At 44.9% G+C, this 23,849-nt stretch overlaps 1 protein-coding gene across 1 annotated transcript in view; it reads right to left on the bottom strand.

Moving 5' to 3' along the window:
• Window positions 1–354: 354 nt before the first annotated feature.
• The window catches only part of LOC141112392 (transmembrane protein 272-like), a 190,469-nt gene continuing 166,974 nt past the window's right edge, over window positions 355–23,849 (bottom strand). Inside the window, exon 6 of the mRNA XM_073605195.1 lies at window positions 355–1,988. Coding sequence (XP_073461296.1) covers window positions 1,979–1,988 — 10 coding nt within the window. The 3' untranslated portion in view covers window positions 355–1,978. The remainder of the gene's footprint in view (window positions 1,989–23,849) is intronic.

Genomic DNA, 23,849 nt, shown 5'->3' with positions numbered 1-23,849 from the left:
TTTTGTGCCCGTCAAAAATATTTTAAAAGTACCTATATGGTTATTATAAGTCATTTCAAACTATATATGATATTGTAGGTCACAGAGACGATTATAATTTTAGTATCTGTGGACCCAACAACTTTGGTATAAAGAAAATATATATGAAAGTGTGATTTTATAAGTAGAAGTGTTTTAAGAAACTAATTAGTATTATGAAAAACATATAATTATGATTATAACTATATAAGACTGTAGCATATGTTTAGATAAACAAATATCCATTGGATATACCAGATACATGTATTCATATAGATAATAATTTTTATGTAGTATTGATTAATAGATATAACAACATGTGTCTTTCATAGATGGACCAGTTTTTGTAGATATACATTTATAGAGATACATATATATAACCAGTTTATGTAGTAGTGATTAATCAAAGTTATACTGAGTGTATTCTAAATTAGACCGATTACCAGAATATTTAAAGGTATATACTCTTCTCACCATTATACACATTATGAAAATAGAACGTATTAACTTAAAAAGATAAACTCAAAACACGTGAGATACCTGGTGGTTGAAGGTGATATTATTTGAACTCACTAAATTTCCGGGAAGGGTAAATAATTATGTTTTTCCTTAACCAATAGAAAAGAAGCCACATCCTTTTGGGCAGAATTTAGTATAAATTTTATGGTGTCATTGTCTGAGATGGTATTTAAAGGCAAGTAAGATGCCATAGGAGAGGAGGAGGAGGAGGAGGAGAGCTCAGGAGGAGCTCAGGGATCCACCCTGATGGACGCACTTTAGGGACAAACCCTTAGGGGGGACACTGGGAGATACACACACTTCCAGACAGACTGACACTCATGCACCATGCATGAATACATATTTTGACATTCATGACGATTCCTGAACCCTGATCCTTGGAACTCGGAGGTCGCAAGAAGTAAATCCTCTTTAAGAGTATCCATTTTGAAAGCCACGGCAGCCATCTTAACTCTGGTAACCAGCCAATAGGAACAGTAGCCATTTTGGAATGGGTAATTATGTCATGTTTATTTTATCTTGTATGTTCTCACAAATATTGAATTATTGAATGTTATACAATTGGTAATCGTTCTCCCGAATCAATAACCGCCTTGTAGATTTTTCTCTAAAGATTCAAATTTTTCATTATATTTTTCTTTTTGCATAGTTGCCACTTTTATTGACAAAACAAATGTCTAATTTATTTCACATTGTTAACCAATTACTTACCTGCAGTATAGTAACGGCTGGACGTGTCAAATATAGACATTCTGTTTAATTGTCAAATTCACAAGGTTATTGATTCTACCGAGATGTTATCATGGTGGTATTATGTCAAAGGGACTGCACGCCCATTTTTGCAAGTGTTTTTATTGATTTTCAAGACGTTCATTTAAAGCTATCGGTATTTTAATTTCATGTAGATATCTGTTTTTGGTCAACCAATAAATGTAACTATTTCGTATGATCACATGTCTCTGTGAATAAGTTTCATATGCATAGACTGTGTCATATAGATTGATTTTGTATCTTAAAAATATCCTCGTTAAAAATTACTCAATAATAATTATTGTGCGGGAAACCTGTCCTTAAAAAGCACAATTTATGACAAGCTGCTAAATATTGAACGTTGTATATGTATTAGTTTTTTTGTAGCAAGGTTTAACAGTGTTGTAAGTTTCCAAATGCTTTAAACCGTGCTAATATATTCAACTTGTTTATCACTACCAGGTGTATTTCTATTTTTGGTGATAATCCATAGCCAGGATAATGGTATTTACCGCATGCATCATTAAATGTGTTTGCAGTAATTTTATTTAACCAGGTGTGTCAGAGGGGCTGAGGATATTCTTGGAGTTGAGGCGGAGGTCCAGAGAATCCAAATTCTCCAAATCCAAATCAATTCCAAATCAAGCGGCTCCTTGGGGGGTGGCGCTACATATGGTTAACCATTTCTTCTTTAATTGTTTCTGAAAAAAAAGAAGATGTGGGTTAGAAAGAGTGCAAAAAAAAAAACCTCACGCAATGTAAAACAGTATTAAAGTAGACCTAAAGGCAAAACAATAATTTCATTTTGGATACAGTAAGGGGGGGTTATAGCCCCTGTCAGGTTTTTTGCCATCTGTGTCCCATTGGGGAGATTCCCATTCACTTTCTGCAGCCAAAACAGAAAGTGAGAGAAAATCCCTCCCAATTGAGTGAATCCCTGGTTGTCACCTGGGCCTCCAAAACTAGTGTTCTCATTGGAAGACTTCCCTTCTACTACTGTTCTGGGATTTTTTTTTCTTTCACTTTCAATGATAATGGTGACCATAAGAAAAAGAGAGGGTGTATCTCTTTAACGGGTGCATGGAGAGGATTAAAAATATGACACGTGTGAGTGCGCATGCGCGAGAGCTCCGACATGGCTGCTTGAGCCGGGAGCTCAGCACCACCCCGGACTGACGAGCTGCACTGTCACAGCCACAGCCCACGGAGGAGCATCGCGTCTGCCCATCTGGGTTCCGGAACCCCAGGGGAGCACGCAGAGATGTCAGGTCCCTCGGTACGATGGGACCTCGGCCCGCAATTCGACTCGGCGGGGGTGGACGGGAGTACCAAGATGGCCGCCGGCACGAAATTTAACCTGCCTCATGCAACCGTACAGGCCAAGGCACCAGAATACAGACCAGTACTAACCCCACCGACGCTGACTTATGCTCAAGTGGCACAGGGAGCCCCCAGCATGTCCCAGGCAGCCACTCCTGGCCCTCATAAGCACCAGGCCCCCACCAAGGCCCCCACAGAGCCCTTGATCAGCATGCATCCAGAGGAACATGCCCCATCCCTTCTCAACCTCTCACATCTGCAAATTTGTCCCCTGGCTACTCAGTCAGGGACATCACCACACTTTAGGAAGACCTTTTTGCTAAATTCTCTACTCTTTTAGAGAGAAGACTGGCCAACACAGCAATCCAGATCACCAACACTATTAAATTGGACTTAACTAGTTTGGGTTCCAGAATAGAAGCCATGGAGGACAAAATCAAAAATACAGTCTCCAGAACCAACCAAAATGCAGGGCACATCCAGACCATCCAAGAACAACTTGATACGGCCCTTTCCAGGATCGATGAACTTGAACATAGGTCCAGGAGGTATGATTTCAGAATTAGAGGCCTTCCAGAATCCTTCACAGATATTCCCCTCACAGTTCGGGACATTATCTCAGAGCTCATCCCAAATATCCCGCCGCATCGTCTCGAACTGGACAGAGCACGCAGAGCACTAGGGCCCCCCAGGAGAGACAGAACTCCCAGAGATATCATTGTAAAACCGCACTTTTATGCTGTTAAAGAGGAGGTCATGCAACAATCTCGCCTGAAGCCTAAGCTACAAAACCGGGGGCACCAGATGCTGGTTTTTGCAGATTTGGCTCCTTCCACCATCCAAAGAAGACGAGCCCTCAAACCTCTCCTAAGGGTCCTAATGCAACGGGACATCGAGTACCGCTGGTCCTTCCCCTTTGCCGTTAAGTTCTCAATTCAGGGTAAGACCCACTCATTTTCCAACCTCCCTGATGGTGAAAGACTGTTCCTGTCCCTGAAATTAATATCTCAGGAGGCACCCATGGACTTCTCCACATCATCATCGGAGTCAGCCAAACGCCCCCCTCCTACCAGTCCTATATCCCCTGTAATAGTCCCTGTCACTGGGAAAAGGGATGGGATCTCTAACCCTGTGTCCATGTCTTATGGAGAGCCAGCAGGTTGTGTGCCCAGGTGCACACAGCCCATATAACGAGGGGCTAGTGAGAGCAGAGGGGAAGGAAGGTGGAGTGTGTGTAGCTTGTTGCTACTGCTGTGTGAAGACAGACCTGTGTCTGGAGAGTGGTCTGCCCTGTGGGAGTCTGCAGCCTATGTAAAGGGGATTCTTTGCCCAGGGACTGGGAAAGGCTGGCCAGCCTTGAGAGTCGGGGAGACTGAGGAAGCCAGTGAGTCCAGGGGGCTGTAAAGAATTGGCAAATCTGTTGAGAGCAAGCAGAGGAACTGCTGACAAGAGAGCCAGGTGGCTTGGTATGTTTTCCTTATTTTTGGAGTGCTTAATGAAGTTAAACCCCTGCGTGGGAATCCTGAATGGACCTTTTTACTTTTGTTTTTCGGTTTAATAAACGTGGGCTACCAGGCCCTTAACTATAATGCCTGTCTGAGGTGGACTCACTGCACTAAAAACGCATTTATCGCTTGAGCTAAATACCCCAAACATTACAAGTGGTGTTCGAATGCGGGCAGACAGACGGTGAAGTCCGGGTCTCTGCGCCAGTAGTGAGTCATTTCAGGAATTGCTGCTAGCGGTGTGTGGCAGCCAGGCAAACTGCATTGCGCAGAAGTTAAATTGATGAACTGTGTTTGTGTGCATGAGACAGCACAATCTGTGTGTGCACTGTGCAGGTGAGGAAAGCTTGCATGAAGTGAAAAGCAACTTGCTTTAAAGTAACAGTGCTTCATTTTTTGCTGGAAAGCGCAAAAGTGTGGTGGAGTGACTGCAGAGATGAAGCAAGAGTTTGAGCCTGCCGGAGAACATTGCAGACTGTTTTTTGCTACACTTAAAGGGGAAGTGCATGCTGTTGCCCCTGGCAACGCTGGTGCAAGCAGGCCAGCTATTAAAGGTGCAAAGTCCCAAGCTTACAAGAGGATGCAATTTGGGAAGCCCTGTCAAGGCTCTGAAGCAAGAGCGCTGTTTTCGGTGCAGAGAGTGGGGGCATGTTATGTCCAAGTGCCCTTTGTCTCAGTCTCCAATACAAGGCGACACGGCCAGACAGAGGTCTGCAACAAGGTTTAGAAAGCCTGATTTAAGTCCCAGGAGTGTCCAAAAGGCTTATCAGAAGTTTGACAAGTATGTGGTTGCCCGTAGCAACGGCAGTGATGTCAAGTCTGTGGACTACGCGAGAAACGTATTGCCGACAGAGGATCGTGGCATGTTTAAAGCAACAATGCTTCAAGGAGCGCAAAGTCGCTGCTTTTGGGAGAGTCAGCAAAGTACAGCTGGAAGAGTGCCATCTCCCTTAGCAACAAGGGATCGGGTGTTAACCGGAAGGAGGAGATACAGTGGAGGAAGGTGGAGTGTGTGTAGCTTGTTGCTACTGCTGTGTGAAGACAGACCTGTGTCTGGAGAGTGGTCTGCCCTGTGGGAGTCTGCAGCCTATGTAAAGGGGATTCTTTGCCCAGGGACTGGGAAAGGCTGGCCAGCCTTGAGAGTCGGGGAGACTGAGGAAGCCAGTGAGTCCAGGGGGCTGTAAAGAATTGGCAAATCTGTTGAGAGCAAGCAGAGGAACTGCTGACAAGAGAGCCAGGTGGCTTGGTATGTTTTCCTTTTTTTTGGAGTGCTTAATGAAGTTAAACCCCTGCGTGGGAATCCTGAATGGACCTTTTTGCTTTTGTTTTTCGGTTTAATAAACGTGGGCTACCAGGCCCTTAACTATAATGCCTGTCTGAGGTGGACTCACTGCACTAAAAACGCATTTATCGCTTGAGCTAAATACCCCAAACATTACACCCCCCTTTGGAACAAGGGTCCCTCTAAGAAGAGCAAGGACGGTAGACCACCGTAAAAGATTGTCCAGATCTCCACAATCCAATGCCCACTCATGGGCACCTCCTTTAAGGCAGTAGTTCCTTCTGTTGTCGGAGCTTGTGCTCCAACCCCCCAAATTTTGGACCAATTCCAGGACATATTTGGTCACTAAAGGCCCCTCCACCACAAGTTCCCAATGATCAGTGAGGAGAGACTTCAGCGACTACCAGCCCAACTGCATTCCACACCCTCCAGATGCAGGACTTCGGATCCCTCTCCCCTACTGCCGAGGATTCGAATCTCAAGGGATTTGCTCCGCCTGGGAGATGGGGGTTCTCTCCCCTCCAGGACTGTTCTATTGGGACTTGAACAAACGGGTCCATTTTTCAAGGGCCAACTTCCTTCTGTTTTTTTTTGGTTTTTAGTTTTATTCAAAGAACCCTTATCACCACCTCATTCTATTAGGGCCAGGTTTCCTTTTCCTACCTCCATGTTCCCAGCCTCTCTGACCCTTCCCCCCTGCAAGGTCGGGGGGGGGTTGGTTGGGACGGGGGGGGCCAGGTGATGGCAGCCTGTTCTATAGTTTTTTGTTTTTTTTTTCCACGTCAGCGAAAGGTAGTTGGAGGGCTAAATCAGTTTGGTGTTCATTAACTGTCGCCTTCTCACAATCACATCATAGTGGATTATTCATTTTCTCATTACCTTTTATACCATCACAATAAACAGAGAACTTTATTACATATCTTTACCATCAAGTCCCCTATCTCTTCCAACTCATAGGCGCCACTAGCTAAATCTCGATATCCGATAGGTCCTATCTTTTTCTGAGTCAGTTTGAAGAGAGAAGGGACCAGTAAAAAAGGGACAGAAAAACATAGAAAAATACAAGAAGAGGGTTTTATAAAAACGGACTTGTGGGCTCCCCGTGCCCATCTTCTACTGATTTAACCAGCATTGTGCAATTAATTACCTATGCCCTGATCCCCCCCCCCCCCACCCACCCACTCCCCATGTTTTATCCTGTGCCCAACTAGACTATATGTTTGGCTAAGAATATTCATATCCAAAACACTTTATTATAACATACATTGCCTGCAAGGATTCCAATTGCCCATATACCTAAATTAAGCCCATCCCTCAGTCTGTTCCGCGCCGAACCCGCTATTAGTGGCTCTTCACCTTCTCTATCCACATCTTCCACATACTTTCGAATTCCTGAAGATTGCCCCTTTTTATGTACTCCACTCTTTCCCTACCCAGGGATTCATTCATTGTAGAGATCCAATCTTTCACGGTGGGGGGCTCCTTTGACTGCCATCTAAGTGTTATCATCTTTCTGGCTTGAAACAGGGCCCGCGTGACAGCTAAAGTAGTGCTCAGCCTTTCTCCCATCACTCTTCTATGCCCCAGAATACAAACTAAGGCCTCCTTTGCCACTGTCGTACCAAAAATATTTCCCAAGCTCCCAGTCACCTCCTCCCAGTATCTGAACAGCTTGGGACACCTCCACACCATGTGGATGAGATCTCCCGTCCTCCGACACCTGGGGCAGTTGTCATTGGGCCTTCTCCCAAATTTAAAAAGTCTTTTAGGAGTATAATAGGCTCTGTTTAACAGCATTAAATGTGAGAGTCTCTGTGAAGGGGACACAGAGACCTGTACTCCCAGCTCCAAGGTTCTCGCCCATTGTTCCTGGGTCATTCCTCCCACGTCCTCTTCCCATTTAGCGTTTACCCCGTGGAGCATTTCCCTGCTGTTAACCGATTTACTTAGTTGGTCATAAATTCTTGATATTACCCCTCTAGTGGGGGTTATTTGAATTATACACTGAAATAGAGGCATCTCTTCCCATCTCGGAGCCTGGGCTTTAAATCGCGCTTTAAGGGCATGTTCCAGCTGGACGTATAGGAAGAAAGAACCCCGGGGAAACTTAAACTCTCTGACCAATTCCGGAAATTTCTTTAACCTGGAGTCATTATATAGTTGGCTTAGCTTTCTGATGCCAAACTTCTCCCACTCTCTGAATGTGCCTATTTTAAGAACTTCCTGCAAGTTGCGGTTGTTCCAAATAGGAGAGTAGACTGTTAGGTCTCCATACCCCATCATTTTCTTGACTGTTTTCCAGAGTTTAATTATCAATTTAATTGTTGGAAATTTGTCATGGAACATGTCCGCCTCTAGGGCTTCAATTATTGTGTTATGTGTGGAGCTTAACAATAGTAACTTGCCATTAGGGGTGCCTCCTTTCGGTATCCCACAGCCCAATAACTGCTGCAACTGAGTTGAGAAAAAATAACGCTCGGGATGTGGGAGGGCAAGGCCCCCCTCCCGGGTGGGGAGCTGGAGCACTCCAAGACGAATCCTGGCTTGCTTCCCCTTCCATATTAATTCCCTAAAGAGGCTATCAATTTTTTTTAAACCACTTCTTACCAATCCAGACTGGAGAGTTGTGCAGAATGTATAGCAATTGTGGCATCCATATCATTTTTACTAAGCTACATCTTCCTGCAACTGATAAAGGCAGGCGTCTCCAGATTCCTATTTTTTGTTTAAATTTTGTTAATAGAGGAACGAGGTTTTTACTAATATATAGAGCGGGGTCCTTCGTCAGAACGATTCCCAGGTACTTCAGGGCTTCCACTATTACCATCTGGGGCATACCACGTGCTATTGTCTCATGTATGGGGTCTATCGGCAGAAACTCGGATTTCTCCCAGTTTATCTCTAAGCCAGAAAAACTACCAAAGTCCTCCACTATCCTCATCGCTCCCGGTAGTGACTTTCTCGAGTCTCCCAGAAATAGCAGAATGTCATCCGCGTACAGCACGATTCTTTCCTCACCTGTTTTTCTCTGGAAGCCGGTTATCGCACGACTTCCCCTTATGGAGATGGCCAGAGGTTCCATCGCCAATGCAAACAGCAGAAGAGAGAGTGGGCACCCCTGCCTCGTCCCCCTCTCCAACTCAAACCAGTCCGAGAATTCGTTGTTAATTTTTAATCTTGCCTTAGGTCGAGTATATAGCATTCTGATCCACCCTATAAAGGCAGGGCCGAATCCAAAATTCTCCAATACACGCCACATATAGCCCCACTCCACGCTATCAAAAGCCTTGGATACGTCAAGGGTCATTAACGCTCTTGAGCCCTCATTCACCGTTGGGGTCTGTAAATTCAAAAACGCTCTTCTAATATTCAGGCTCGTAGATCTATTAGCTATGAAGCCCGCCTGGTCCTCATGAATCAGCTTATGAATAACTCCATTCAATCTTGCTGCCAGCACTTTGGCCAGAATTTTTACATCAGTGCATAGAAGAGAAATTGGTCTATAGGCGGCCACATCTAGGGGATCTTTCCCTTCTTTCTGTAGTACGATAATAGTTGCTTCTAGCATTGAGGCAGGTAGCTGGCCCCCCTCAAGTGCCCCCCCAAAACGTTCAACAGTTCGGGGATCAACACTTCGCCATAGTATTTATAGGTCTCAATTGGAAGACCATCTGGCCCGGGCGACTTATGGGTTGCCATGCCCGCTACTGCTTGGTGTAATTCTGCTATAGTTATTGGGGCATCTAATATATCTCTTTCTTCTTGTGATATGGTGGGGATGTCTAACCCCCTTAGGAAGTCCTCCATCTTGGCCTCCTTACCCTTCTTCTGAGAGGAATACAGTTTTTTGTAGTAATCCCTGAAGGCTTGTACTATTTTTGAGGTGCTTGATACTACCTCGCCACTCTGTGATCTAATAGCGAGGACAGTGGATGGAGCTGCGTTTGATTTTACTAGCATAGCCAGTGTCCTTCCCATTCTCTCGCCCTCTACCATAGATTCCTGTCTTTGGAGTAAGCGCCTGGTTTCTGCTTTCTGTATAACCACTGATTTATATACTTGTTGTTTCTCTTGCCAGGTACTTTCCGTCTCCGGAGTTGGATTTCTAATAAAATTATTTTCCGCTACAAGAGCATCTCTCAATAAACTCTCCTCCTCCCTTCCAGCCTCTTTATTGAATATAGCTATCTGCTGTATTAGGACCCCCCTAAAAAAAGCCTTAAGGGTGTCCCATAGCATAGAGGGGGACACCGTTCCCTGATTAATCTCAACAAACTCGCCTGTTCTATAGTTACTACGAGCATGTATATATTTTTTTCTTGTACTCTCTGTTTTGTGAACCGGGTTGATTTCACTTCAGTTGAACATATTTTAGACGTGCAAAGTTTATGTTTCAGACACATGTTGTTGCAAGGGTCCGGGGTGGTCCCCTTGCGCCTCCACTCATTCCCAGAGAACCGAGTGTGTTCTCTAGGTATGGGGCTTCGGTCGACCTTCAAGGACGACCGACGTTTAAGAGTGGGGTTTTGGCGGACATCCACTCTGCCACTCTCCACGGGTCTTGTTAGAAGATCCATTTCTTTGTCTTTGTTACTGTTTTTGTTTGAATATCTCCCCTTCTTTCCCCCCCTCATTCACTCCTCTCCTCTCTTCTAGCCTGTCAACGGGAAATGACCCCATGCAACCTCCAAACAGACTTCGGTTGCCTCAACAACATTCACCCCCTTGCTGAAGGTATAAGTCATCAAAAGGTAAGTGGCTGCCAGCTCAATGACCTCCCCCCCGTCTGTTCCCATGGCTGACACGATTTCGAAGGGAGTAGATGTCAAGGTGGCATCTCATAACGTTCAGGGCCTAAATTCTCCTAGGAAAAGGAGAGTAGCATTTGATCACTACAGATCCCTTAAACTGGATATAGTGCTTTTACAGGAGACGCACTTTCTGAATCGATACAACCCAAAGTTCCTCCACTCATACTATCCATCCTTTTACCTCGCCAACGCACCAAACAAGATGAAAGGGGTAGCAATTATTTTCTCAAAAAACAGCAAATTTTCCCACGTCTCTGACTTTAGAGATCCAGAGGGCAGGTATATTCTTGTAAAGGGCACTCTGGAGGGAGTTCTATACTCTATAATTTCTTACTACACCCCTAATAAGGGTCAAGCCACTTTTTTCCAGAACCTCTTTGCAACTCTAAACCCCCTCCTGGAGGGCAAGGTCATCTTAGGGGGAGACTCCAATGTGGCGTTTGTTCCCTGTGAAATCTGTCAGTGTTGTGAACACAGTAAATTGTTGATAAACTAAATTCATACTTTACTTCTCTTGACCTCATAATAAGCTGTTTCTTTTAAGGAAAACTACACTTTTATGAAGATTAACCCTAGCCATCCCTCTAACCCATTCGAAAGTAGCATGGTAACTCACAATTATTGTTGTTACCGCTCCGTTACATAACATTTTGAAATGAATAAATTGATTTTGTCTCAGTGTTCGCTGTGGACATTGGCTAAACCTCTCTCACCTCATCTAAAGTCCCAGGGCTATTTTTCTTGTTTTTTGTGCACTATTAGGGATGGAGGTGTCAGAGGGGTCACACTAGACCTTAATCTTCCTTTTTTTGTTTGAACCCGGGTGGAAGACACCGATTCAGCCCACACACTGGTCTGTTACCATTAGCCTTTGTCCATATTACATCTAGTGTATTATCACCCTTTGGCCAGTTATATTTGCATACTGCTCCCAGGGGGCCTTGCTGGGCTGAGCTGTTCCCCTTTTGCCGTTTGTCTTTTGTGGCAGTGGTTTCCATCCAGCTCGGGGGCTGCGATGTGCATAGGGGAGCTCTGTTCCTGATCTCTTGCTGTCCTCTCCTGTCTGTTGACGGGGGTGGCCACCTGCACATCGGCGCCATGTTTTCCACGCCCATACACTGACGGTTGGTTGGTTGTTGCATCTGTGCACCGCCTTTGATGGTGGATGTCTTTTGGACGCCCATGCGTTACCGCCCGTACATGGCGCTGGGGGCGTAGCCTTCGGGGTCTTGTGGGTATATCTGGACGTTCAGCACGGCTGGGATTCTGATTCACTACTTGGTGATTGGGTAGAGCGGTCACATCTCTAAGAACAAACTGATAACCATTGGATGTTTTTCACTTCATTGAGGTACAACTTTTTACATTGCCCGTAGTCTCTCTGCCCATACCAGTTTTATAACCATGCATTAATGCATTTACTATATTCCATATCTCAGTTTGTTCATACCAAGATACTCTTATAAGCTTAATTCACTTACATATTTATGTATATATAAATTAAAGCTGAGAACCCTATACAATAAGCTCATTTTGCATTTATGATGCCCTCTGATATATATGCATCCTTGCAGACATTTTCCAGACACAATTTTAAGGGGCTAAGTGGAGACCGCAGTGAGAAATACCCGTATCCAGACCGTGCTGATCCTCCGGATGTTCCCCTATTGTGGCCTTTGTTTTGTTCCGCCTCCTCAGCTCCCGAGCTGGATGCATCACACTGCTGCCATCTTAATATCCAGCATTTGGCGATTTATCTCAGACTTCGGTAAGTATGAGGTCTCTGCATCAGGCCTCTCTTGCCAATCATTCCATCTACCCCCATTTACCAACCACATACATTTATCGATCTTATCACTTACATTGCAGATACAACATTCATGCATCCGCCCCTGAAGAAGCGAGCAGGGTCTCGCGAAATGCATAGGGCTTTATTGATGCTTGTTTTATGCCGGTACATGCTGGGTATTATTGATGTCTGCATTATGTTCACATACTTCCTTGTCCACATGTATGTACATTTTATCATCTTATTTTGTATGTGTATTTACTGACCCAGCAACTTTCAAGTTTTATTGTTGCTCATTGATGTATAACATTTGTAATAAATCTTTGTATATTTACGTTCATCTGTGTTGTGTACATTGGCTATTATGCCTGGTAACTCACAATCAGTCCTCATGCACACGGACGTTTTTACAGCTGCTTTTTTGAGCTTTTTTTGCAGCTTAAAAAGGCCTGTCTATGTTAGTCTATGGCTTCATGCCCACCTAGGCGTTTTTGAGCTGCAAGTGGCATAGGCGTTTTTAAGCTGTAAAAAAAAGCCAGGACCAGTGGGTTCTGAAAGATGTTTTTCAGCTGTAAAAACGCTCTAACGTTCAAAAACGCTCAAAAACGCTCAAACGTCATTCACCAACGTTTTTTAGCTTTTTTGATCCATTGAAAAAAAAAAAAAAAAAAAAGTGCTCAAAAACGCTAATGCGGAAAAACGCTCAAAAACGCTAAAAAACGCTATTGCAAAAACGCTGAAAAAAGCTGAAAAAAGTTTAAAAAAATTACTGCAAAGATACTGGCGTTTTCATAACGTTTTTTTAACAGCCTGTGTGCATGAGGGCTCATGTTGTTACCGCTCCGTTACATAACATTTTGAAATGAATAAATTGATTTTGTCTCAGTGTTCACTGTGGACATTGGCTAAACCTCTCTCACCTCATCTAAAGTCCCAGGGCTATTTTTCTTGTTTTTTTATATTCTTGTAAAGGGCACTCTGGAGGGAGTTCTATACTCTATAATTTCTTACTACGCCCCTAATAAGGGTCAAGCCACTTTTTTCCAGAACCTCTTTGCAACTCTAAAACCCCTCCTGGAGGGCAAGGTCATCTTAGGGGGAGACTCCAATGTGGTGTTTGACCAAGGTTTAGATAAAACTAGGCCATCCAAAGACCAACTTACGCGCCCCACGAAACTAAGCACCAGAATAGCCAAAATACTACACACCCACGGCTTTGTTGACATTTGGAGGGAACTGAACCCCAAAAGTTGAGACTTTACACACTTCTCCTCTCCCCACCAATCATACGCCAGGATTGACCACATACTCACTCCTACAAATCTCATCCCTCTGGCTAATAAGGCTTCTATTTTAGACACAGCATGGTCGGACCACTCACTGGTCCTCCTTTCCCTGAGAAATATCCTTATGGGGAATAGGGGCTCCTACTGGCGATTGAATGAGTCGCTCCTCAGCGACCCAATCCATACCAAGGTGATAGGAAACGCCATTAAAGAATACTTTCGTCTAAATACAGTAGACAACATTTTTCCTGAGACCCTCTGGGCTACCCACAAGGCTACCATCCGAGGTGAGCTCATCAGGATAGCGACCCAAGTCAAGAAGGAGCGTCTGATTGACATCCAAAGGCTGAAAAAATCCTTTGTAACCTTAAAAGCCGAACACAAGAAACACCCATCTAAGGTGTTAACAGATCGTCTAGACGTGATTAGGCTCGAGCTCAATCTAGCGTTAACAGCTAAAGCAGAGAAACACATTCGGTGGAGTGGGGCCAAATATTACAGCCAAAAAGATAAAACTGGCCCAATGTTAGACGAATTTTTCTCCAAACTTTATAATTCCACCCAAGCAGAGAGAGGCCCCTTGACCAACTCTTTTCTTCAGAATCTTCAGTTGCCCTCCATCTCCAAAGAACACAAAGATTTAATGGACGGAGCCGTCTCCGCGGAGGAGATTAGGGATGTTATTAGGGTCTTAAGACTGGCTCCGCTCCAGGTCTGGACGGACTTTCAGTCCCCTACTACAAGACATTCGGCAAAATTTTGGCCCCCCATATGGCAAAATTTTTCAATTCTACAAATTCAGGCTCCCCACTAGATCCGTTCCTGAACACTGCGTTCATATCAGTAATTCCCAAACCCAACAAAAACCACAAGGAAGTTGAAAATTACAGACCCATCTCCCTAATTAATAACGGCCTAAAAATTTTGACAAAAATTCTCGCCAACTGTCTAGCTTCCTTTATTAAACATTATGTCCATAAAGACCAGGTAGGTTTCATTCTGGGCAGGCAAGGGCCAGACCAAATTAGGAGAGCGATAGACATTGTTTCCATTCTCCAATCTAATTGGGAAGGGGGGACCAAGCAAGAAGGAATGTTCCTATCGCTGGACTTGCATAAGGCCTTCGACTCGATCGAATGGCCCTATCTTTTCTCCCTATTGGAGAAATGGGGTTTTGGGTCCAGTTTTTTAGGGATCCTTCGATCCTTGTACTCCAAACCGAAAGCGATGATCCGTACTCTAAACCCCTTTATATAGCAAGAGGCACAAGACAGGGCTGCCCTCTCTCCCCTCTAATTTTCGCCATGGCGATTGAAACTCTGGAAATAGCAATAAGATCTAATCCCAACATTCAGGGGGTGTCCTGTGGGAACCAAGTCCACAAATGCGGACTATTTGCGGACGATATGCTCCTTTTCATCACGTCCCCGACCACATCCCTCCCAAACCTTTACAAACTCCTGAAGGAGTTCTCTAAGATTTCAGGGCTAAAGGTTAACTACTCTAAGTCATCTGCCTTAAACATTTCCCTCAAGACAGACACGGTAGTCGCTCTTCAAAGTTCTTTTGATTTTAAGTGGAGCGACTTCTCCATTGATTACTTAGGGATTAAACTCACAGCCAAAACGTAACAATTATACACTGCCAACTTCCCTCAAACTTACCGTAAGCTCGAAGCTGACTTAGGAAACTGGACAAAGGGGGAGGGATCCTGGCTCGGGAGAATCCATGCCGTTGAGATGACTTTACTACCAAGACTCCTCTACCTCTTCAGGGCCCTTCCAATAAACATTATCAAGGATCATTTGACATAATTTCAAAGAAAAGTAAACAAATTCATATGGGGGTAGAGGACATAGAATCCAGCAAAGAACCCTCTTCCTACCCAGACCACAAGGGGGTTTAGGGCTCCCCCAGCTATTCTGGTATTATCAAGCTGCTAGGCTAGCCCAGCTCTCCACAGTTTATTCGAAGGCAGAGAAACCTGACTGGATTCAAATAGAGAGACAGGCTGCTCCATCCTACACCCTAGACTTCCTACTCTGGGCCCCCCCAAGACAGCGTCCCCCAATCCTCTCCCCGTCTCTCTCTCAATCCTTCAAAATCTGGGACAATTTAAGAAACAACCCTGCATTAACCTCGAGTTGCCGCCCTCTAGCGCACATTTTCAACAATCCCGACTTTACACCGGGACTGGACATCAAAGCCTTTAGATGGTGGTTGGACAAGGGGTTGTATCGAATCGGACACTTCTTCACTAGCGATGGCCCTATTTCCCGTGAAATTTTGTGTGAATCATCTAGAAATCCCTAATTCAGAACGTTATAGATTTTACCAAATAAGACACTTCCTCCGCCACATTTGGGGGGAGAAAACCTCGCCTCACACATTCACCCCATACGAATTATGGTGTGGGCAGTCCACAGAACAGAGGGGCGGAATCTCCATCATCTACCAGTCACTATCCCATCAATCCCTAAAGACCCCATACATGCTCGCTTGGGAGAGCGACCAATCCCTCCACTGGGACTTAGAAAAATGGAGGGTCTCCTTTAATAGATCCTTTAAGGGCATTAAGAATATCTCCCTGATAGAATCCAGCCTCAAGGTCATTACTAGATGGTACCTTACCCTGGACAGATTGGCCAAAATGTTTCAGGCAGCAGACCCCAGGTGCTTCCGAGGGTGTCAACTCACAGGCTCCATGGCCCACATTTGGTGGGAATGCCCGAAATTAAGGCCCTATTGGAGCAAGATTTTTCCCTGATTCGTAAAGTTACAAAAGTTCAAATCCTGAAAATCCCATCCATAGCCCTCCTCAATGCAAACTTACCCAAAACACCAAAACATACGCGTAAACTAATACATTTCATCCTCCTTGGTGCCAAGCTCACCATTGCCAAAGATTGGAAAGAACCCAAGGTTTCCGTCAAGGCCGCTACTTGTAAAATATCGTGGATTATGTCCCAAGAGAAACTCTCCAGCATTCTCCACAACACCAAAGCGAAATTTGAAGTCATTTGGGAACCTTGGGCAAAGTATATGGGCATATCCCTTATACCAGGAGTTCAACTGTAAAATTCCTCGGTTTACAAAGGGAGGTGTGGTCCTCTCCCGTTGACAGGCTCTCTACTCTTTACCTCTCTTCTCCACCCCTTCTCTTTTTTTTCCTCTCCCCTCCCCTCTTTGAACCCCCCTTCTGCTTAACCCTCTAAGGTACTAGGAAAGTTCTCCCGATGTAAGCGCAATCAGTCCTGCAGAGGGAGGTCTCTTCCTCTGGGGCTAGCAAATCAGGTTATAGCAACCTCATTGTTTATCCTAGACCCCAGGCCTAACTGGCGAAGATTTGATATGGGTGGCTCGTTGAGATTCGGCTTGTTTATCCTAGACCCCAGGCCTAACTGGCGAAGATTTGATATGGGTGGCTCGTTGAGATTCGGCCGGGCACATCGTGATCCCTTTTGGGGTGCCTTTGGAACCTCTCCTTGCCCCTCCCCAGTATTGGCCGCAGGCCGGGCGGATTAAACATAATTGGAAGAGTTACAGTAGCATCTTAGGTACCTGTCGATGGGTATGATGTGTGCTAGATTCTTACTTTATGTTTTAGGCTTGTCTTGCACCCCCCCTCAGGGGAACGTAATGTAATGTTTTGCTTTACTTCTCATTATTTTATATTGTTTATATTTTTGGAAAACCAATAAAACTTTTTGAAAGCAAAATATGACATGTGTTCTCTATGTTGTGGAGATCAGAAAAGGGAGAGGGATTTGGTAGTTTAGAAAAAGACAAGTGAGCAGGACTGACATTCAGTTCACAAGAAGCCTGTGTGTTTGCAGCATCCAAGAGGGGGTGATTACATTACTGGCAAATCAATAAGCAGTGTTCTGTATTTAGAAGTACTTGGACAGGGTCTGCAAGTACATACATTTGATTAAAAAGATAAAATTATGGGGGGGCGTGGCTGGTAGCAGAGGTGAATGGCCGCAGTGTAAAGGAGTTCTGTGTTACCGAGTCTCCCTGAAGCGACTACAAGTGACACAAAGCAGCCCTGAGAACACAGATCTGCAGCGGAGGGACAGAGGAACAAGCGGGGTACAATGAGGAAACTAAAGGAGCATGGGGGACCCCGCAAATTAGGTGAATTTAGGAGCCCGGCACTCCAGCAAAGAAAGATGGCGCCGGATCATCAGTTTATACAGACGCCGGCAGGCAGTGCAAACCAGAGGGGGAGAGAGCAGCCACACGGACTCATCCAAACACACCAGCGAATCTTCCCCAGCTGAAATCAGCAGCCCTGTGAAACAAAGAAGGAGGCTTTTTTTAACTGTCCGAGGAACATGTAAGTGGATCATCAATTAATCTGATATGATGCCTCCCAAAAACCCCCATGCTGACAAGCTAAATGCTTTCCCTACATCAGGACAACCCATAATAGACACTGACATTAAAGAAATGCTGCTGTCCCTAAGAGGTGCAATACAACAGAATATGCAAGCATACATGAACAAAACTAATGTGGAAATAGAGACCTTAGGGCAAAGAGTGGATTACATGGAAAAAAAAAAGGGTGTCTTAACGGAAGCTCACAATAAACTGGTGGGTGTCTATTTTGAGCTAGAAGATGAAATAAAAAAACTCAAATTAAAAGTGGCAGATCTCGAGGATAGATCCAGATGCAATAATGTTACATTTATAGGAATTCCTGAAAATATCAAAAATTCAGAGCTAAAGCAATTCCTGAAAAAAATGATATCAGACCTAATACCCACAATACCTTGCCAGGAAAGGTGATCGACAGAGCCCACAGACTGCCCAAACCCTCACACATGCCAGAAAGATTCCCTAGAGACGTCATTGCAAAAATACACTTCTACCATGTAAAGGATCCCCTGATGCAATATGTACGTCAGAACTCCCCACTCCCTGACCCGTATGCAGGCATCCTTCTATATTAGGACCTCTCCTCAAGCGACAATATTAGCAAGGAAAAACCTGAACTCTATTACAAAGATTCTATGGAACCACAAAATTACCTACAGATGGGGGTTCCCCAAGTTACTTATTGAATGGAATAACACATCATACTCAAACTTAGAACTTAGACTTTGGAGATTTATCCAACTTCAAAATAAATTTTGAAAAGTCTGTACTGTTACCTAGTCATGTCCCCTTAGGGATGAAAACGATTTTGCAAAATTCTTATCCCTTTATTTGGAACAAAAACTCATTGGCATATTTGGGAATACATATCACAGCAGATCCTAAAAGTATGACCTTGATCCACCTCCTGACACTACTGGGTGGGCCACTAACTTGTTATTGGCCTGTCACAAAATTAATATGACTTCGCCTGATGATGTATATAATTTACTGTTAGAAGATCCTTCTTTGGGTCAGTTGGCTGTTAGAACTTCTGATTTGTCAGATGATTAACCATTCATTTTCTTAAGATACAGTAAGGTGATCCCACAGGTTGTGTTCTGTCTTCAGGGACCAAAGACTTTCAAGTGGGGGGAGGATGTAGCAATGTGGACTACAATTGCAAAGTGCGGTGATCCTCCTTTGTTTCTGTATATCGTGTTGTCCCTCTGGTGCTGAGTATCACTAATTGACATCATATTTGTGAGCCAAACCAAAGGAATTGTGGGATTAGTAGTTCTTCAGAATGGCAATTGCTCCACATGACTATACACCTGGACTAAATATCCCAGGGATCTTTGCTACCACCAGAGAGATTGCTGGGAGGAGCTAAAAAGAAGCCAGAAACCCGCCTCACACTCTCGTCCTCCTGGGCCTTGTGCATGACAGACCTCTCCGTGCAGGGAGGGTGAAGTTGCGGCCTACCATGTGGGGTACAACATTCCAACCCGGACGAGAAGGGCCTAACACTGCTTGCTGTTCGTCAGACATCCATCCAGGACCATCTCAGTCATCTGACACCCATGCTTCGAGCTATGCATCGGGAGATCGTCACAGCGGATCCGCTGCAAGGATGTTGCTCTGGAAGCTGCTGTCCAGAAGGCATTGAATCGGCCTGGTCATTGATGAGAGGGCAATTGCCCACCTTTGCAAACCTTTTATTATTACTTCACTGGGACACTGGGTACAGACAGCTTTGCCTTGGGAATACTTTACTGCACCTATCTTTGAACACTGTACATAGACATCTTCAGCTCCATCCATTTCAAGAAGTACCATTGTCTTGTTACTGCACCCTTTTGGATATAGTTAATGAGCTGCTGATGAAGACCATCAGGCCTGCAACGTGGACATTGCTGTCATTACTGCTTAAAGGGCCCTCAAGTCATTCTTATTAAACGTGATTTCTCATTAGGATTAAAGGTTATACAGGCCAGCCTGGGTTCCCCCTTTAGAGGTTTTGCCAGAATTGATACTTAAAGTGGGGTTCCGCCCCAAAAAAAAAAACTACATGAAAAATCCTAAAAAGAAATACAAAAAAAATTTGGATATATTTTTTTTTTTACTCACCTCTAAATGCCTGTTGCTAGGGGTCCCTCGTAGTCTGCCTCTTCCAGTGCCTGGGCTGGTGACATCACTTCCCCCTTGGCACAGGAAGGGCTCAGCTCTGCTCCCTCCCTCCTGTCAATCATCTGGGACCCATTACAGGTCCCAGGTGACTGAACGGCCAATCACGACTTCGATCCCCCGCATCGCTGGACCCAGGGACAGGTAAGTGTCCAATTAAAAGTCAGCAGCTGCAGTATTTGTAGCTGCTGACTTTTAATTTTTTTTTTGACTGGAACTCCTCTTTAACTCTTGCTTATCCTTGCAGGTCATGTTCCAGTGGTATTTCCTTTGTACATATGTGTATATACAGTGCCTTGCCAAAGTATTCACCCCCTTGGCTTTTCACCTATTTTGTTACATTACAGCCTTTTAGATCAATGTTTTTTTTAGTCTGAATTATATGCAATGGATCAGAACACAATAGTCTAAGTTGGTGAAGTAAAATTAGAAAAATATATATATAAAACTATTTTTCAGAAATAAAAAAATGATAATTGGCATGTGTGTATATATTCACCCCCTTTGTTATGAAGCCCATAAAAAGCTCTGGTGCAACCAATTACCTTCAGAAGTCACATAATTAGTAAAATGATGTCCACCTTTGTGCAATCTAAGTGTCACATGATCTGTCATGACATCTTTTTGAATGGTCCCAGAGGCTGCAACACCTAAGCAAGAGGCACCACTAACCAAACACTGCCATGAAGACCAAGGAACTGTCCAAACAAGTAAGAGACAATGTTGTTGAGAAGTACAAGTCAGGGTTAGGTTATAAAAAAAATATCCAAATCTTTGATGATCCCTAGGAGCACCATCAAATCTATCATAACCAAATGGAAAGAACATGGCACAACAGAAAACCTGCCAAGAGACGACCTCACACCAAAACTCACAGACTGGGCAAGGAGGGCATTTATCAGAGAGGCAGCACAGAGACCTAAGGTAACCCTGGAGGAGCTGTAGAGTTCCACAGCAGAGACTAGAGTATCTGTAGATAGGAGGACAATAAGCCATACGCTCCATAGAGTTAAGCTTTATGGCAGAGGGGCCAGAAGAAAGCCATTACTTTCAGCAAAAAATAAAATGGCACGTTTTGAGTTTGCGAAAAGGCATGTGGGAGACTCCCAAAATGTATGGAGGAAGGTGCTCTGGTCTGATTAGACTAAAATTGAACTTTTTGGCCATCAAAGAAAACGCTATGTCTGGCCCAAACCCAATACATCACATAACCCAAAGAACACCATCCCCACAGTGAAACATGGTGATGGCAGCATCATGCTTTGGGGATGATTTTCAGCAGTCGGGACTGGGAAACTGGTCAGAGTTGAGGGAAAGATGGATGGTGCTAAATACAGGGATATTCTTGAGCAAAACCTGTACCACTCTGTCTGTGATTTGAGGCTAGGATGGAGGTTCACCTTCCAGCAGGACAATGACCCCAAACACACAGCTAAAGCAACACTTGAGTGGTTTAAGGGGAAACATGTAAATGTGTTGGAATGGCCTAGTCAAAGCCCAGATCTCAATCCAATAGAAAATCTGTGGTCAGACTTAAAGATTGCTGTTCACAAGCATAAACCATCTAACTTGAAGTAGCTGGAGCAGTTTTGCAAGGAGGAATGGGCAAAAGTCCCAGTGGTAAGATGTGGCAAGCTCATAGAGACTTATCCAAAGTGAATTGTAAAGCTTCATTTTTTTTTTTTTGCCATACTTACCTCCACTGTGCAGTTCGTTTTGCACAGAGTTGCCCCGATCCTCGACATCTGGGGTCCCTGGTGGTGCTGGCAGCTCCTCCCTGCATCGTATAACCCCCTAGGAGAAGCGCTATCCTGGGGGCTTACCTTGCGGGCTCGCTCCAGAGTCCAGCATTTGCATCCATAAAAGTAGCATGCCAGACCCAGCCCCGCCCCCGGGGCTGCTTCATTGAATTTGATTGACAACAGCGGGAGCCAATGGCTGCGCTGCTTTCAATCTATCCAATCAAGAGGCGAGACAATGGCAGAGGGAAAAAGCGCGTCCCCGATGTGGGTATTACGGGGCTCAGGTGAGTAAAACGGAGGGGCTGGGGGGCCAGTCAGTAACAGAAGTTTTTACACCTTAAGGCATCCATAGGATGCCTTAAGGTGAAAAAACACAAGGGTTTACAACCCCTTTAACTAATACTTTGTTGAAGCACCTTTTAATTTTATTACAGCACTCAGTCCTCTTGGGTATGAGTCTATCAGCATGGCACATCTTGACTTGGCAATATTTGCCCACTCTTCTTTGCAAAAACACTCCAAATCTGTCAGATTGCGAGGGCATCTCCTGTGCACAGCCCTTTTTAGAACACACCACAGATTTTCAATCGGATTCAGGTCTAGGCTCTGGCTTGGCCATTTCAAAACTTTAATATTCTTCTGGTGAAGCCATTCCTTTGTTCATTTGGATGTATGCTTTGGGTTGTGGTCATGATGAAAAATGAAGTTCCTTTTCATGTTCCGCTTTCTAGCAGAAGCCTTAAGGTTTTGTGGCAATATTAACTGGTATTTGGAACTGTTCAGAATTCCCTCTACCTTGACTAAGGCCCCTGTTCCAGCCAAAGAAACAGCCCCAAAGCATATGCTGCCATCACCATGCTTCACAGTGGGTATTGTTCTTTTGGTGATGTGCAGTGTTGTTTTTGTGCCAAACATATCTTTTGGAATTATAGCCAAACAGTTCAACCTTGGATTCTTCAGACCATAAGACATTTCCCCACATACTTTTGGGAGACTTCTGATGTGTTTTTGCAAAATTTACCAGAGCTTGGGTGTTCTTCTTTGTAAGATAAGGCTTCCGTCTTGCCACTCTACCCCATAGCCCAGAAATATGAAGAATACAAGAGATTGTTGTCACATGTACCACACAGCCAGTACTTACCAGATATCCCTGCAGCTCCTTTAATCTTGCTGTAGGCCACTTGGCAGCCTCCCTGACCAGTTTTCTTCTCGCCTTTTCGTCAATTTTGGAGGGACGTCCAGTTCTTGGTAATGTCACTGTTGTCATATTTTCTCCACTTATTGATGGCTATCTTCACTGTATTTCATGGTAGATCTATTGCCATGGAAATTCTTTTGTACTCTTCTCCTGACTGATACCTTTTAACCAAGGGCATTGCTAGGTGGCAAAAAAGACCGGGGCTTCAGCCCGAAGTCCAAGCCCGGCACCGGGGGGGAGATGTTACCTACCTGATGCGCACTGACCTACCTGACATACACTGACCTACCTGACACACACGGACCTACCTGACACACACTGACCTACCTGACACACACTGACCCACCTGACATACACTGACCCACACTGACCTACCTGACATGCACTGACCTACCTGACACGCACTGACCTACCTGACATACACTGACCCACACTGACCAACCTGACACACACTGACCTACCTGACACGCACTGACCTACTGTACCTGACACACACTGACCCACACTGACCTACCTCACACACACTGACCTACCTGACATACACTGACCCACACTGACACGCACTGACCTACCTGACTAGACTTCAGGTGACGTGACCTCCTCCTGCAGCTCAGCCATAGTGTGCGGTGCGCCCATCACAGTAGAGTAGTGGACAGCATGCACTCCAGGCAGCCAGAGCAAGAGCCAGAGCCATGACACAGGACAGGAGAGGAGAGCCGCCCACCTGAGCGCCGAGTGGGGATCTTTTCATAGTGATGTGGCGCAGCGGGCGCATTATAATTCCCGCCTTCTGGAGCCTGCAGCGCCTAAGATGGATGTCACATGTCCCACGGTCCCAGAATTGGACCAGTGGGACGTCCATCATAGGCGCTGCAGGCTCCAGAAGGTGGGACCTGCTATGTCACACGGCCGCGCTCGGGGTCAGATAAGTCCACACTCTGTGGCGGCACTCGGGCTCGGGGCTAACAACAGAATTGTGCATGCCCGAGACCCGGGGCTTTTTGGGGACCCACTATAAGATCCCTCTGATGCTTTTGAAGCTCTTTCTGGACCATGGCGTTTGCTGTAGGATGCGACTAAGAA

This window comes from Aquarana catesbeiana, linkage group LG11 (assembly GCF_042186555.1).
Source record: "Aquarana catesbeiana isolate 2022-GZ linkage group LG11, ASM4218655v1, whole genome shotgun sequence".
In the NCBI taxonomy this organism is placed as follows: domain Eukaryota; kingdom Metazoa; phylum Chordata; class Amphibia; order Anura; family Ranidae; genus Aquarana; species Aquarana catesbeiana.
The sequence above is the reverse complement of the archived record's forward strand: the minus strand, read 5'-3'. Positions and strand labels throughout refer to the sequence as shown.